Genomic DNA, 16,633 nt, shown 5'->3' with positions numbered 1-16,633 from the left:
GACCCAACTTTTCAGGAAATTGATAACTTACTGTAGTTTGTACATACTGACCATTTGAGAATATAGATGTTAACCTTGTGGTCATTCTTCCCCTTTCCCTGCTTTGCAGAGGCGGAGTCGGTGACTTTCTGACTCTGGGATATTATACAGAAATATGCAGAAACCTCTAGGTCATTTTTTGCTTCCCTTGTGTCCTACTGTCACCTGTCCTCCCATCATCCCATCCCATTTTTTAAGCTGGAAAAAAGAAAGAGTTGCCTTTCCTTGAAGCTGCCACTAACAGATACTCATTAGAAGCAAAGTAAAGCACCTTTGTCATGCTTTGTTTTTTAAAATGAAAGGTGGACTTCTGGTCTTCTAAGTTGTGAAATTTGATCTGCATTTCATCAGTGGATTTAAACTTGTATTTTAACTGTGTATCTTGTTGTATGCCTTTTAATAATGTTTTATCTTTTTTTTAAATGATGTTGTATCCCGCCTTGAGCCACAGGGAGAGACGGACAATAAATTTATAACTATAATTATTATTAATATTATTCCTGTTTTGTTCATTTGGCTGAGCAACTTTTGTAAGGCTATGGAAGCCAAAAATTATACCTAGAATACAAATGTCATACAAAAAGCCTGTGCGCCAAATCCAGCCCGTCATATAATTTTTTGTGGCCTGCAAAGCTTTCAATGCCAGTGCAACACACTTATTTTTATACAATCTTGCAATTACATATGGCCCTTTGAAGGCAATCATAAGGCTGATGTGGCCCTTGGTGACGATGAGTTTTTCACCTCTGATCTCGGCCATCAAAATGTTCCTCTTCCTTACACTAATACATATTTTCTACCACTTATGGCAATCTTGTTTTCCTCCTTCTGGAAACAGGTGTTATTGTTGTTGTTAGTAATTCTAATGTTAGCCAGTGACTTCCATTTCTCTAGGATAGTAACTTCACTCTCAGGTTTTAGTCCAGTGGTTTTCAACCTGGAGTCCCCAGATGTTTTTGGCCTTCAACTCCCAGAAATCCTAACAGCTGGTAAACTGGCTGTGATTTGTGGGAGTTGTAGGCCAAAAACATCTGGGATCCCAGGTTCAGAACCACAGATTTAGTCCCATGTTTAAAAGAGCTTCCCAGCATGTTGAATCTTTAAAGATCTGAGTAAGACACAGAGGAGATTCATCATCTTGTGGATCTGGAAGCCACTAACAATACAATACAATCATCAATAGGAATCATTATGCTATCCACCATTTCCCCTTTATATTAGTCATACCTCTATCAGACTGTGGTTCTTGTGTCAGTTATGGGGCCAAAATGTGTTCTCAGCCTGTTTGAGAAAACCCAGCATTTACAGGTATAGGAAAAACAAACTCTTTAGGGTAAAGTCCAAGCAAAGGTCCAAGGAAAATGCTCAGTGTCTGTAGATTGTGAAGACTCAACACTGTGATAAGGGTGGAATGGAGTATCTGAAAAAAGTCATGACTTGCTGCATAGTTAACTAAATAGGAGCCGTCTGAACTGCAGAATGTTTTTTGCAAGTAGCTCTTTTTCCTCACAATTTTTGTTTGAAAACCCCCAGAGATTTTAATTAATTTAAGGCAACGGAGCACATAAGGCATGCAGAATGAGTTATTAGCATAGTGCAGGATGAAAATGTTAGCACTGTGCATCTTACAGACTGAAAGGGCGTGTGGTGGCGGCGCTAGAATGTGATAAACGGTACAAGTGTCACGTAACCAGACACAGGTGGCAAGCTGTCATATGGGCTGGAAATTTTACTTGTATTGCAGCACAGTCAAATATGTAAGATGTGGCTTTTGTTCAAACTCAACAATAAGAATAAACGTGTGAGACTGTGGAGTGATAACGTTTAGACTTTTTGCGGAGTCTCGTTTGCCTCTGAAGGCTTTATTTTAAGCAAATGCAATGAGGAAAGTCTGAAAAGTGTGATGATTCTATTTGGTTTGTTTCTGTTCATTTTGTTAGAAAATATATATTCCCTCATTTCAAGTTACACTGCATGATGCTGGGCTCTTCTCATTTTGTTACCTTCCTTAACACAACATGAAAGGCAATTCATATTTTGAAAGGAACTTTTTGTCAGAGGAAGGAACTGGCAAAATCACTGCTGTTTATTCCTTGCTTTAAAAAATCATTTGAAATTTGTGGGGTCATAAGTCAACAAGTGACTTGAAGACACATGCAGACATTTCTCTATTTATTTTCATTATCTGCTATGGTGATATCTGGTCTTTCCTGTAGCTCAAAATGGCATATATGGTTCTCTTCTTCCCAACTTTACCCTCAGCAATTTTCTGAAATCAGTTGAGCAAGATCAATTGGGCCAAGATCAACTAGAGGGGAGGAGATGATAAATTCAGCTCCAAAGTCTATTATTTTAACTTCGTCTGTTTAATATGCTTTTACCACCTAAAAATATTGTTTTTATTTTAATTTATTGTTGTCTTAACTTTGAGATCTCACAAGAGACAGAACAATAGAAGTACAGTCAGTCCCCAAATTACGAACATCCAACTTACAAACAACCCGTAGATACCCTTCCTCCTCAGCCAATTGGCTTGAGTTTTATTTTTAAAATGTACCTGTTCCGACTTACAAACAAATTCAACTTAAGAACGAAACTACAGAACCTATCTTGTTCGTAACTTGGGGACGGCCTATGTTTAATAAGGTCTTTTAACCTCGAAGTGTCCTTGAAAATGGCACTGCAAGTCTTCTTGAACCAGATCCCAGAATACCCAGCCTGCTAGTTGATTATTGAAATCCTAGTCCAAAGAGGAGCCCCGGTGGCAAAGTGCGTTAAAGCACTGAGCTGGAGACCAAAAGGTCCCAGGTTCAAACCCCGGGAGCGGCGTGAGTGGCCGCTGTTAGCTCCAGCTCCTGCCAACCTAGCAGTTCGAAAACATGCCAATGTGAGTAGATCAATAGGTACCGCTCCGGCGGGAAGGTAACGGCACTCCATGCAGTCATGCCGGCCACATGACCTTGGAGATGTCTATGGACAATGCCGGCTCTTCGGCTTAGAAATGGAGATGAGCACCAACCCCCAGAGTCGGTCACGACTGGACTTAACGTCAGGGGAAACCTTTACCTTTTTTTACCTAGTCCAAAGATATTTTTCAACATTCCGATTGTGTTCTGAATCGACACCATTTTAGCCATCCCATCAGCATATCTGGGAAGAATGGCTTCAATATGGTATCTGGAATGTTCCCTCATTGTTATGCTGGGATTGCATATTATTTTATATTGTTTTTATATTTTTATAAGGTAGGAAACCCAAAGAGGTTGTGTTTTTATGTATGTTGATGTTGGGCTCATCCTCATGTGAGCCGCCCCAAGTCCCCTTGGGGAGATGGGAGCGGGATATAAAAAAGTTGTTGTTGTTGTTGTTGTTGTTGCTGTTGTTGTTGTTGTTGTTGTTGTTATTATTATTATTATTATTATTATTATTATTATTATTATTATTATTATTATTATGCCAATGCATCAGGGCTTCTTCCCAGTCCTCTACCTTCCCAGTCACTCAGTGTGCTTTCATTATGGGATTGTACCAAAACTGTTTAGGAAGGAAGCACATGGGTCTTTGTAGTTTCTATAATCTATCATTTTTAGAAGGGCAACATGAATTATTCTCTGAGGATCATTCTGCTCCCCCAACACCTCACAGAGGCCATGGAAAGGAGCCAGTACCACGCCTTCATAAAATCTTGCTCTGTCACAGGTCAGATTTTGAGAATTTCCAGTGTTATGCCCACATATTTTGAAGACTGCCTTTAACCGTATGGTGGGACATGCATAACCTTAAGGCAGGGGTGAAAACTAGACTCTACCAACAGCTAGAGGGCACTTGTTTTCTGTTCCTGCCACCAGGGCTAGAAGCTTATTTTATCAAAAATGAGAATGATACTATCAAATCTGTGCTTTTAAACCTCGTTGTGTCTTCTCTTGTGTACATGAGGTCTTAAAATAAAGCTGGTGCACACCTCTTTGGGTTTCCTACCTTATTGTGTTAAGCAAGCAAATACTATCAATGTTCAAGCGGTTTGAAGGTATGAGCAATAAGGGGTGGCACATGAGTAATTGAGGGCAGTGGCAACATATAGGACCCATTTTTTTCTCTGTTTTTAACCCTCCCTTGCATTTGGAATATCACATGAATAAGGCTTTAGGAAGTGTTTTCTGGATTCCAAATTCCTTTTTTATAGAGTAGTTAAGATTAAGATTACACACAACTCTGTATAGGTCTTTTTGGTTTGCTAGGATGTCATAGATGTATGCTCTTGTAAAAAGCCTTCTCTTTTTTTACAACTTGTTTAAGGTCCTCCATTAGAAGACAATGAAACTTCATGTCCCCGATTTCATTTCATGCCTCGCTTTGTAAGATTTCTTCCAGGTAAGTCAGTACTGTATGATGGCTGATTTGTGGGTTAGCACTCATGAAAATGGTTAAAAAATGGTGATTCGACTTTACCCATCCAGATTTCAAAGTTGAAAATGATGTTCAAGAGTATCTCTACTTAATATGCTAAATGCAAGACATTATTTTATTTGTATAAAGGGGCATTCAGTCATATAAACTTTAACTTTCAGCCTAGAGCTTCCCACGTTCAGGTTAATCACTAAGTGAATATTTAGACCCTTGTTTCTACACTCTGCATTTCTTTAAAGAAAGACGCCTGAAAGCCATAGCTTTCTGAAGAGACAGAGTGAGTTGGAAACTTTGACTTTTTTTTAGCCATGGGTATCAATTTAAACTAAAATCCTTTTGAAATACACTTTTGGGGGACTTTGAAATTCTAGTTAGATTTTCCAGTTGATAGTAATGATATGTAAATATAAAGTCCATCTTTCCACAATTAAGAGATTGAGCAGTACAAGCTGTTCCCACATTTAATTTGTGCCTTCAAAGAGCATGTACATTAATTAGAGCTGTCTTGCGTTTCCATTTCCCCCCTATTTTTTAGTTTTGCTGTCAAGAGTGTGTTCATGGATAGTCTGAAATTTCATTTGTTGAAAAACGATGCTTTTATTGCTATTTCTCTCTGGAAGTATAGCTCACATTGCCGGAATTATATTTTTATGCAAAGCCTTTTTTAACGTCAACTCTCAAAATCCACTTTGGCTGTGAGGTCCTAAGAATAGTAGTTGCAAACCATGTTTTCATGTACCACTGGGATTTTCCGTGTGCCTATTCATCTTCTTATAACTCTATACCTATCCTTTTTTCTCTATACTTCTATTTTTTTCACTGCGGTGTGTGGCAGAAAGGTGGGTTATAAATATATAAACCAGATCAGATTTTATTTTAATTAATTGTCTGTCTGAACAGCAAAGCAGATAACTCCTGGGCTCATGAGCCTAGAAACAGAGCAAGTGCAGTTTGCTTGGTGAAATGGGAATCACAAATTATTCCACCAGCCTTGGAGGCAGAATTTTATGTTTGCATGAAAACGCTGCCAGCTCATTTTTCTTCCCTCTGCAACTGTTAAGTTTTAAAGTGGTATTGCTTTGGGGTGTTCCTCAGATCTGAGTTGATGCTGATCTCCGTCTGTGCTTTGTGAAGTAAATACACACCCTTCAAACCTACAATGATGTATGATTATTCAAGCAGTTGGTAGCCTCCCCTTTTGGGAGCCTGTACAGGGCTTCTAGGTAGTGTTTGGCTGCCACAATAATGCTTATACTGCTATGGTTCTCCTTTAACTGCCATGGGACCATCCTGGGATCGGAACTGGATGAGTCGTTAGAGGAGTTTCAGAAGAGAGTTCTCAACAACCATTCCTAAATATGAAATCCCAGGATTTATTCTCCCTACAATAAGTCACCTTGGAATCTTCTCATGTTGTAAGGGGTGTAAAAATTAAAAACAAACAAACAAACAAAACAAGTAGTTTATTTTATCCATCTTCCCATAATAAGTGCATTTATGGGGCACAAACTCTAATCACAAAATTTGGAGAGGTGTAAATTTGGAACACTAATTTATTGTATTTTATTATTTTATTACACACATTTATTATTTTTTGCTTTACTTGCCCACCAGGCTCTGACGTAAGTGTAAGGAGCTGAAGATCCAAATTCCTTTTTCAGGAATTGTAATCCATCGGTGAGTGCAACTGAAGGGAAGCAGAAGGGGAGAGAAGCCCAAAAAATACTGGCATATTTTAAAGGAAAGCTTTTACTGCCAATAGTTAAAGACTTAGGAAAGGTGTTTCAGCGTTTAGAAATATATGACTAAAAAGTGCGGAGGCAAAAACATCCAAATGATGGTGTCATGAGGAAGCATTTAGGAAATCCCGGGCAGCCAGATTGGAATCCCTTAAAACCCAAAGATTTTACAGTTCCTAACCTCTGTTTTAGGCAATGTATTTCTTTTTTAAATGCTAAATAACAAACAAGAGCTTTGTGTTTACTTTTTATTTTTAAGATGGAGGGAAGGAAGTGTTGTCTATGCATCAGATTCTTCTGTATTTGCTACGATGCAATAAGCCATTGGTTCCAGAAGAAGAGATTGCCAATATGCTTCAATGGGAGGAGCTGGAGTGGCAGAAATATGCAGAAGAATGCAAAGGGATGATCGTGACCAGCTCCGGAATGGTACTGCAAATGTTCTCTTGAAGCAAATGATGGTGTTGAATTTTGTAATTCTATAATACAAATTAGTGGTTTTCATGTGCTTTGTAATAATGCCTCCCAAGAACAGTTATGAATTTCAGCATAGTGTAGCAGTTTAAGGGTGGATTAGGATTAGGGGAACAGAGTTTGTATATTTATTCAGGCCCCTTCTACACAGCTGCATAAAATCCACATTGAACTGGATTATATGGCAGTATGGATTAAGTTAACCCAGTTCAAAGCAGATATTGTGAATTATCTGCCTTGATATTTTGGGTTATATGGCTGTGTGGAAGGGCCCTCAGACGTACAAACCCAGTGGGTGACATGAAGCCTCTTCTACACTGTCCTATGAGGAAGACAACAGCAAAATCCTTCCAAGAAAAAGCAGTGATATTTTTGCAGTAAGTCAGAGTTGACACACATAGCAACAAACAACAAGCAGTGTTGCAAAGACAGGTGTGATAGTTATTATATTAGCAAAGCATGAGATTAGTTCTAGACTGAATGCAGTGAAGGCAGCCCTCTATATTTCTTGGGGTTAGAGGCATAGGACACCTGTTAAAATGAAAACCACATATTTTGTTATTTATTATTTATTTACTGAATTTATGTACTGCTTTTCTCACCCCTGAAGGGACTGAAAGTGGTTTCTAACGTAGCAATGGCAAAATTCAATGCCGACATACATATGAAAAACCAAAACATAATATCTAGACAATAATATATAACTATAAATTAAAACCATTAACTATATTAAAACATGAGGCATAAACAAACATTTAAACTTTAAGACAAAAATTTAAAACATTAAATTAGTATAGAGTCATAGAATCATAGAGTTGGAAGAGACCTCATGGGCCATCCAGTCCAATTCCCTGCCAAGAAGCAGGAAATCATATTCAAATGGCCATCCAGCCTCTGCCTAAAAGCCTCCAAAGAAGGAGCCTCCACCACAGTCCGGGGAAGAGATTTCCACTGCCGAACAGCTCTCACAGTGAGGAAGTTCTTCCTGGTGTTCAGGTGGAATCTCCTTTCCTGTAGTTTGAAGCCATTGTTCTACCTCCTAGTCTCCAGGGAAGCTGAAAAGAAGCCTCCTCCCTATTACTTCCCCTCACATATTTATACATGGCCATCATGTCTCCTCTCAGCCTTCTCTTTTGCAGGCTAAACAAGCCCAGCCCTTTCAGCCGCTCCTCATAGGTCTTGTTCTCCAGACCCTTGATCATTTTTAGTCCTTTGGATGCCTTCCAGCTTGTCAACATCTCCTTTCAATTGTGGTGCCCAGAATTGGACACAGTATTCCAGGTGTGGTCTGACCGAGGGGTAGTATGACTTCCCTGGATCTAGACATTATACTCCTATTGATGCAGGCCAAAATCCCATTGGCTTTTTTAGCTGCCGCATCACATTGTTGGCTCATGTTTAATTTGTTGTCCATGAGGACGCCAAGACTATATAATTAGTATAAAACATTAAAATCAAATGAAAGAAATTATTATTATTATTATTATTATTATTATTATTATTATTATTTTACTTGAGAGAACAACTCTAGGAATTTCTGGGTCCTTCAGCATGGATCTATGGGTAAGCTTCCATTGGAAGCTAAAACAATTGCAATGGTGGATCTAGAGATTCCTGGAAAAGTGTGTTCTCTAGAAATCTTTGGGTCTTCTAACATGGTCGGTGGAAGCTGGTCATTAATTCTCACTGGAGGACCCTAGAAATTCATAGAGAGAACATTTTTAATCAAACCCATAAATAATTATATCTGCAAAGGTCCAAACTGCAAATATAGAGTGACAACTGTATTGTTAGGAACCAAACTGGACCAGAGCCACAGGTGTATTGTGGCATACCGTCCCTTCCTCCCAGGGTCATCTAGTCCTTCCTTCAAGAGCAATGCGATTGAGTGGGGAAGATGTTCATGGTGTACCCAGCCACATTTCTGAACTTGCTTTGAAGACCAATAAATAAATACTATGTTGGTCAAATTGGGTTGCGATGACATACCATTTGTTTCCTGGCTGCTACGTCTTTGGCTTCATTAATGAATCACAATAGCAAAATTGCCTGCATTATTTCTCCCCGAAAATCAGTAATCACCACCATCTCCTCCATTAGCTTTGTCTCCTATAAGTCCCTTCAAAATATCAGCAAAATATACAAGCAATTCTCTTTGTTTTATTATCTGAACTTGTTCTTAATATCTCATTTATTATTATCTGAGCTTGTTCTTCACACAATGAATAATCAAGGCATTCTTTCTTAGAATTTCTATGGATTTCAGCACAAAAAGTTTCACCTTGGGCTTGTTGAACCCCTGTGATAAACCACTTACTGTTTATAATGGCTAAAGATCAAGAGAGGATTACGAAGAACTGCTTTATTGTTATGTTTGCAGTTCAGATTATGGCTTGTTTTTTTGTGTGAGAAGTGAAGGAGGAAGGAGAAAGATAGCTACAGGTGCTTTTCTTTTCCTCCTTTATTGAATTTCTTCAACAACAGTAGCATTTATTCCTACCAGGGAAAAATGACGTGAAGAGATTTGTATGAGATTTCTGTTTCTTTGTCCACGCAAAGCTGAATAAGCTGCATTTAAGAAAACGGGCTTCTTGCGGTGCCTAACCTTGTAAAATGTCTTATTAGAATAGATGAGCTTTAAACCAAACATGTAGCTATTCTTTGCACTTGACAGACTCCTCTGTCCGTGCCTCTTTGGGGTGAGGCAGACCCTGTGTTGTGTGACAAAAAAAGATGGCAAAATGGAACAGAGTGTGATATTCTGCATTGATTTTCATTTTTTCGATTTAATGTGTATCCTTCCAGCCATATTAAACTGCTAACAATGCTCAGCTGCTTTAAACATTTACGTGCGTAAAATCAGCCATGAAAACATGCTGGTCGATAATTTCCTCTCGTTTGTTAACTTGCTTTTTAACTGAAGAAAAATTCGTAGTGGAAAAGGTTTAGTCTGGCATGTGTGGTTATTCTGCCCTTACTTCCCTGTCAATCCATCATAGTGAATAGAAGATGTTTTTTAATGACAGATAGCAAATTAAGAGCCAGCCTCGGGAATTTATATTCCTTTAATAGTAATGTGTTCATGTTTTTCAAATATCTTTCTGAGTAGCCCAAAGGGCTCCTGGGTTGGTTTATAATCATTAAATAGGCAGTCCCTGGCCAGAGTTATTGTGTGCCTTCAAGGTGCTTTTGTGTGTGTGTGTGTGTGTGTGTGTGTGTGTGTGTGTGTCAGGAGCAACCGGAGTTGCTTCTGGAGTGAGAGAACTGGCCGTCTGCAAGGACGTTGCCCAGGGGACGCCCGGATGTTTTGATGTTTTACCATCCTTGTGGGAGGCTTCTCTCATGTCCCCGCATGGAGCTGGAGCTGATAGAGGGAGCTCATCTACGCTCTCCCCGGGTGGGATTCAAACCTGGCAGCCTTCAGGTCAGCAACCCAACCTTCAAGTCACAAGGCTTTTATCCCCTAGGCCATCAGAGGCTCCTTTCAAGGTGCTTCTGGCTTAAGATATGATGAGGTTTTCTTGACAAGATATATTAAGACCAGGTTTGCCTTTGCCTTCCCTTGAAGCCGAGAGAGTGTGATGTGCCCAAAACCACCCAGCAAGTTTTCATGGCTGAGTCCTAGGGTGCATCTGCACTGTAGAATTAATGTAGTGTGGCACCACTTCAACAGCCATGACTTAATGCTATGGCATCATCAGAGTTATTATTTATTTATTTATGTCATACATTTATATCCCATCCTTCTCACTCACAGGAAGGGGGGGACCCAGGGCAGCTTCAGAACCAGAAACCATTAGATGCCAAACACAACAAATATAAAACAGTTACAATTAAAACAGATAGTTAAAAAAATAGTCTAACTACCGTGTTTCCCCGAAAATAAGACAGTGTCTTATATTAATTTTTGCTCCCAACGATGCACTAGGTCTTATTTTCAGGTGATGTCTTATTTTTCCACAAAGAATTCAAATTTATGGTTGAATTGTTTAAAAATGAAAATGTATTATCTACTGTACAGTAGTTGTCATCACAGACCAGCATAACCAAACTGTGAATCCTTTCAAGAATTTCTATATTATATTTAATTGCTATACTGTTTTAAAATTACTGTTTTAAATTTCTGTTTGTATGTAAATTTATGTTGTTGTTGGGCTTGTCCCTGTGTAAGCTGCCCTGAGTCCCTTCTGGAAGATGGAGGTGGGATACAAGAGTAAAGTTATTATATTATTATTTCTTGTTACTACCTTTATTTCCACGTACAACAATCTATGGTATGTACATTTACCGATCCTGCATGCTTCCAAACAAAAACTTTACTAGGTCTTACTTTCGGGGGAGGCCTTATATTTAGCAATTCAGCAAAACTTCTACTAGGTCTTATTTTTTGAGGATGTCTTATTTTCAGGGAAACAGGGTAGTTATGAAAGCATCCTTTTAAAATTACACAAATTCAAGTCCTAATCCATGTCTGTCCATTGTCAGTCACATAAATCATTCTCATTACTATTGCTGCATCTGCTGCTTGAATGCTTGGTCCCACATCCATGTTTTACATTTTTTCCTAAAGGACAGGAGGGAGCGGGCTGCCCTGATTTCATTAGGGAGGGAGTTCCACAGATGAGGGACCACCACTGAGAAGGCCCTGTCTCTCGTCCCCACCAATCACCCTTGCAAGGGTGGAGAAATCGAGAGTAAGGCCTCCTCTGATGATCTTAACCTCCGAGGTGGATCATAGAGGGAGATATGTTCGGACAAGTAAGCTGGGCCAGAACTGTTAGGGCATATAGGCTAAAGTCAACACTTTGAATTGTGCTTGGTAGCAGACGGGCATCCAGTGGAGCTGACGTAACAGTGGGGTGGTACGCTCCCTGTACGCCGCTCCGGTGACCAACCTGGCTGCCGCCCGTTGGACTTATTGAAGCTTCCAAACAGTCTTCAAAGGCAACCCCGCGAAGAGCATGTTGTAGTAATCTATTTGGGATGTAACACGAGCGTGGACCACCGTGGCCAAGTCAGACTTTCCAAGATATGGACACTAACCACCGCCGAGACCTGGCTGAGACCGAGTTATAGTTTTACAAGCTCTTTACCCTTTTCTGCCAAAGAATGTTGGTAACTCACCAAACTACAAATCCCAGGATTCCATAGCATTAAGTCTTGGCAGTTAAAGTGATATCAAATTGTATTAACTTTACTTTGTAGATGCTCCCTTGTTGTTTATTTGTTCAGTTGCTTCCGACTCTTTGTGACCTTATGGACCAGCCCACTCCAGAGCTCCCTGTCAGCTGTCGCTACCCGCAGCTCCTTCAAAGTCAAGCCAGTCATTTCAAGGATACCATCCATCCATCTTGCCCTTAGTTTGGCCCTTCTTCCTTTTTCCTTCCATTTTCCCCAACTTCATTGTCTTCTCCAAGCTTTCCTGTCTTCTCATTATGTGGCCAAAGTACTTCATCTTTGCCTCTAATATCCTTCCCTCCAGATGCCCCCCTAGTCTCCTAGAATTTTAGTCTAAACTCAAACTGATTCTCTCAACCCCACAGACTTATAGTTTTAAAATGACATGACACAAAATGAAAGATAAAATTGGTTGGAGATACAGTGGGTCCGCTGTATCCGTAAGGTTTGATTCCAGGATGCATATATGAAAAAAAGGATGTTCAATTCCTATTTTATTAAATGATGGTTATGTGGATATCGGGTCTTCTGCATTTACGGGGGCTGCTGGTCACTCTGTCTTTTTCCCTCTCATGTGAAGAGCCACCCATAATAGTATTTGTGCTAGCGTTTTGAAGAATTTCTGTTATATGAATGTATGTACATGTGTGTGTGTGTGTGTGTATTCTTTTATCCGTGGTGGGATTTGTGAGTGTGGAGCCTGCAAATACAGCGTGCCCACTTTATATAGTCTCTGAGAGGGTCTATTTCCCACTTCATCTCCGCCTTCTGTAGCCTTTCTCTCAGTAATGAGTCTTAAAGTGACTCACAGCATATTTGGAAAACAAGACAGATGAAAACAGATTTATTTGCCACAGGAAGGGAACATGATTGATTTTAGACTTTCCTCTCCTCTGTTCCATAGTAGCAGTTCCCACATGAAGATGCTACTTTTTTTTTCCGGGAAGTTGGCCATGCCTGTAACTCTATAACTGACAACAGAGTTGCTCTTAATTGAATTTAACTCTTTGATCTTTTCCCTCCTCTGTCTCTAGAAGCCCAGCTCGGTTCGTATTGATCAGTTGGATCGTGAGCAGTTCAACCCTGATGTGATTACTTTCCCCATTATTGTCCACTTCGGGATAAGACCTGCACAGCTCAGTTACGCTGGAGACCCACAGTAAGCTATTATTGTCAAGCCTGAGGTTAAAAGCCTCAGCTTAAGCCAGCTTTTCTGTTGATGCTCTGCTGTAGAAATGCCTATCTCTGCTGAAATGATTATGAACACACACTTTTGTGTCTTGCTGTGAGTTTTTCGGGCTGTATGGCCAGGTTCCAGAAGCATTATCTCTGATGTTTCACCCACATATATGGCAGGCATCCTCTGAGGTTGTGGGGTCTGTTGGAAACTAGACAAATGGAGCTTATATATCTGTGGAAGGTCCAGCGTGGGAGAAAGAACTCTTGTCTATTGGAGGACAGTGTGAATTTTGCAATTGGCCATCTTGATTAGCATTGAATGGCCTTGCAGCTTCAAAGCCTGGCTTCTTCCTGCCTGGGGAATCCTTTGTTGGGAGGTGTTAGCTGGCCCTGATTGTTTCATGTTTGGAATTCCTCTGTTTTCTGAGTGATGTTATTTATTTACTGTCTTGGTTTTAGAGTTGTTTAATACTGGTATCCAGATTTTGTTCATTTTCATGGTTTCCTCCTTTCTGTTGAAATTGTTCACATGCTTGTGGATTTCAATGGCATTTCTGACATGGTAGTTGTTAGAGTGGTTCAGGAGTTCTATGTTCTCAAATGATATGCTGTGTCCAGGTTGGTTCATCAAGTTCTCTGCTATGGCTGACTTCTCTGGTTGAGTTAGTCTGCAGTGCCTTTTATGTTCCTTGATTCGTGTTTGGGCAATGCTGCGTTTGGTGGCCCCTATGTAGACTTGTACACAGCTTCTTGGTATACAGTAGACTCTTGCAGAGGTGAGAGGATCCCTCTTGTCTATTGCTGAACGTAGCATTTGTTGGATTTTCTTAGTGGGTCTGTAGATAATTTATAGGTTGTGTTCCTTCATCAGCTTCCCTATGCAGTCAGTGGTTCCCTTGATGTATGGTAAGATATATAAACCCCACTTGCCTAGTTTCCAACAGACTTCACAATCTCTAAGGATGGCTGCCATAGATGTGGGCGAAACATCAGGAGGGAATGTTTCTGGAACATGGCCATACAGCCCGGGAAACTCACAGCAACCCAATGATTCTGGCCGTGAAAGCCTTCGACAACACACACTTTTGTTTTAATTCTCTGGATCACCGAATGAAGACATTGCAAAATAACTCAATTTTATGTATAGTACAACTTGCCTAAAGTGCAGTGTATGGTTTGTTCTGATTTTTACATTTGAGTGACAAATTACACAATTCATGTGATTTTTTTTTCCAGCCAGTGGTTGTTTTATACAGGGTATTTGAAAAAGAACTCCCTAGTTTTAAGTTAAAACACATTAAAACTAGGGAGTTCTTTTTCAAACACCCTATATTGCATAGTAATAATAGGTTTTCAATACTTTTTCTTCTTTTGTCTTAATGAAGGTGTTTGCTCCTCTCCCCCACTTTTTTTAGATTTCAAAACATGGGCGTCTGTTCTAATTTCTCAATACTATGACTAGAATACATACAATATTGAAACTGCTGTACTTAAACATATGCCGACACACAAACATACCAGTTTCTCTTCAGTATTAGTTCAGTTCTCTTCAATGTTAGTTACATGAAAGTAGTTTGTTTTCTTCTTGAGACAAAATACATGAGTAGCATCCAGGATCCACTTCAGAAGTCACATTTCTAAAACATTTAGACCCAAGGAATAAAATAAACAAGTCACATTTATCAAAAGATGAGAAACTATTTCCCAGTGGTGATATCTCGTGCTGCTGTGGGAGGCATTAAAGTGGAATTCCATTTACTTATCACCTTCCTAGGTAGTCCAAAAATTGCTCCTGTGATTAGGAAGGGAAATGTGTTAGTTTTGCTTTCTCTCACATTGGAGTTTCAAGGTCTTTCCACCCCAGACAAGAAAAAATACCTACCTTATGATCAATTTTTCCAAAACGCCAAATTTATATGCCTTTTGCAGTCACCAAATTCAACGTACAGTTATTTCCAACATGAAGAACTGTGGGTATATCCTCTTACTGTATGAATCAGATCTTTTCAAACATTTTATGTTGGTGGCACACCTCATGCAACAGCATAATTCAGATTTGCCGGCAACTTGGAGGTTAAACCAACTCCTTATAATAGACAGATATTACAATAGATAGTAATAATGGATTGTATGGGGACACAACATGACAATCTTTTTATTTATTTATATATGTGTGTGTGTATGTGTGCGTGTGATTTATAATATAAAAGCATACATTTCTAAGATTTTGTCATTTCTGAGTAACAATATGTAAATATATGCAAGAATTAAAAAATTGTATAACACCAATAAAATAACTACTTTCCATTTTAATGAGATGTATGAAGTTGATGAGATGAACACAGCCTTTGAATATTTCATGTTAGATTATTAGATTAAGAAACTCGCATTTTGTCCTCAAGCATTTTAAGCTTCCATGTTGCAGTGGTATTGCTTATTTCACATCGACTCAGGCCCTTTCTACAGTGCCATATAAAATCTTGATTATCTGCTTTGAACTGGATTATATGGCAGTGTAGACTCAAATAGTCCAGTTCAAAGCATATAATGTGGATCATCTGCTTTGATAATCTGAATTATATGGCAATGTAGAAAGAGCCTTGGAGGTTTCTCTTTTGTATTCACACAACATAACCTACATACTGCAGCCATTTATTGTGACACACAGTTTGGAAAGCTGAGGTGATAGTTCAGCACTACTGTAGTGGAATTCAAACATAATATATTCTACCTCAGACACAATTTCTCTTTTAATGTAAAAATGCAAATGTTAGTCTGGTTTTGGGAGATTTCTGGGCTTTGACCCAGGCTGGATCTACACTGTTCTATATACCAAGATCTGATCTCAGATTATTTACTTTGAACTGTTTACACTGCCAGATAAGATGGGATCATCAGGTAATTTGGGATCAAATCCTGGGATATAGGGCAGTGTAGATCCAGCTCCAAGCAACTATATGTTCTGATTCTTTTTGCAAGTTATGAGATGGATCTGCAGGTCGTCAGATGGTGTTGGACTCTAGCTCCCTTCATTCTTGATTATGGGCCATGCTAGCTGGGACTGATGGGAGATAGAATGCAATAATTGATAGATGGGCACAGATTCCCCACCCCAGATATACCTGACATTGGGATGAAATTGCTCTGCTCTGTCTTAAGACTAGCTTTTATATGGAATTGCTACATAATTAATGTTCTCAGTGAAACAGATTGTGCATTGTGATGTCATTTTTGGATCAATTCTTCTCCTCTCACCATCTCCCATTTTCCACTCCTTGTCAGGTACCAGAAACTCTGGAAGAGTTATGTGAAGCTGCGTCACCTGCTGGCTAACAGCCCCAAAGTGAAGCAGGCTGATAAGCAGAAACTGGTGCAAAGAGAGGTGTGTTGTTATTTTGCCCAAGCTCATTCATGTCTTTGAATCTAACGCTTTTTTTAAACGTTGCTGTCTTAGTTTAAAAGTAAATTTAAATGTTGAACCTTTAAAAGAAGGCAGTAGAACATATTGGCCTAGTTCTTTGGAAATTACATGTTGTTTACATATTTTATTTATTACCTAGGATTGTGAGGATCTTAATACCTTTGTTCCATCTGCCTATTACATTTTAAGAACAGGA

General features: G+C 39.3%; 1 protein-coding gene across 5 annotated transcripts in view; it reads left to right on the top strand.

Moving 5' to 3' along the window:
* Nucleotides 1-16,633, top strand: part of drosha (drosha ribonuclease III) — a 146,339-nt gene that overhangs the window by 43,823 nt on the left and 85,883 nt on the right. For all 5 annotated transcript variants that reach the window (XM_062977626.1, XM_062977625.1, XM_062977624.1 and 2 more), the window contains 4 exons: nucleotides 4,336-4,410; nucleotides 6,445-6,614; nucleotides 12,872-12,996; nucleotides 16,299-16,398. In XM_062977626.1, coding sequence (XP_062833696.1) covers nucleotides 4,336-4,410; nucleotides 6,445-6,614; nucleotides 12,872-12,996; nucleotides 16,299-16,398 — 470 coding nt within the window. The remainder of the gene's footprint in view (nucleotides 1-4,335; nucleotides 4,411-6,444; nucleotides 6,615-12,871; nucleotides 12,997-16,298; nucleotides 16,399-16,633) is intronic.

The sequence above is a fragment of the Anolis carolinensis genome, chromosome 4 (genome assembly GCF_035594765.1).
Source record: "Anolis carolinensis isolate JA03-04 chromosome 4, rAnoCar3.1.pri, whole genome shotgun sequence".
NCBI lineage: Eukaryota > Metazoa > Chordata > Lepidosauria > Squamata > Dactyloidae > Anolis > Anolis carolinensis.
This window is presented reverse-complemented; position numbering and strand designations above follow the sequence as displayed.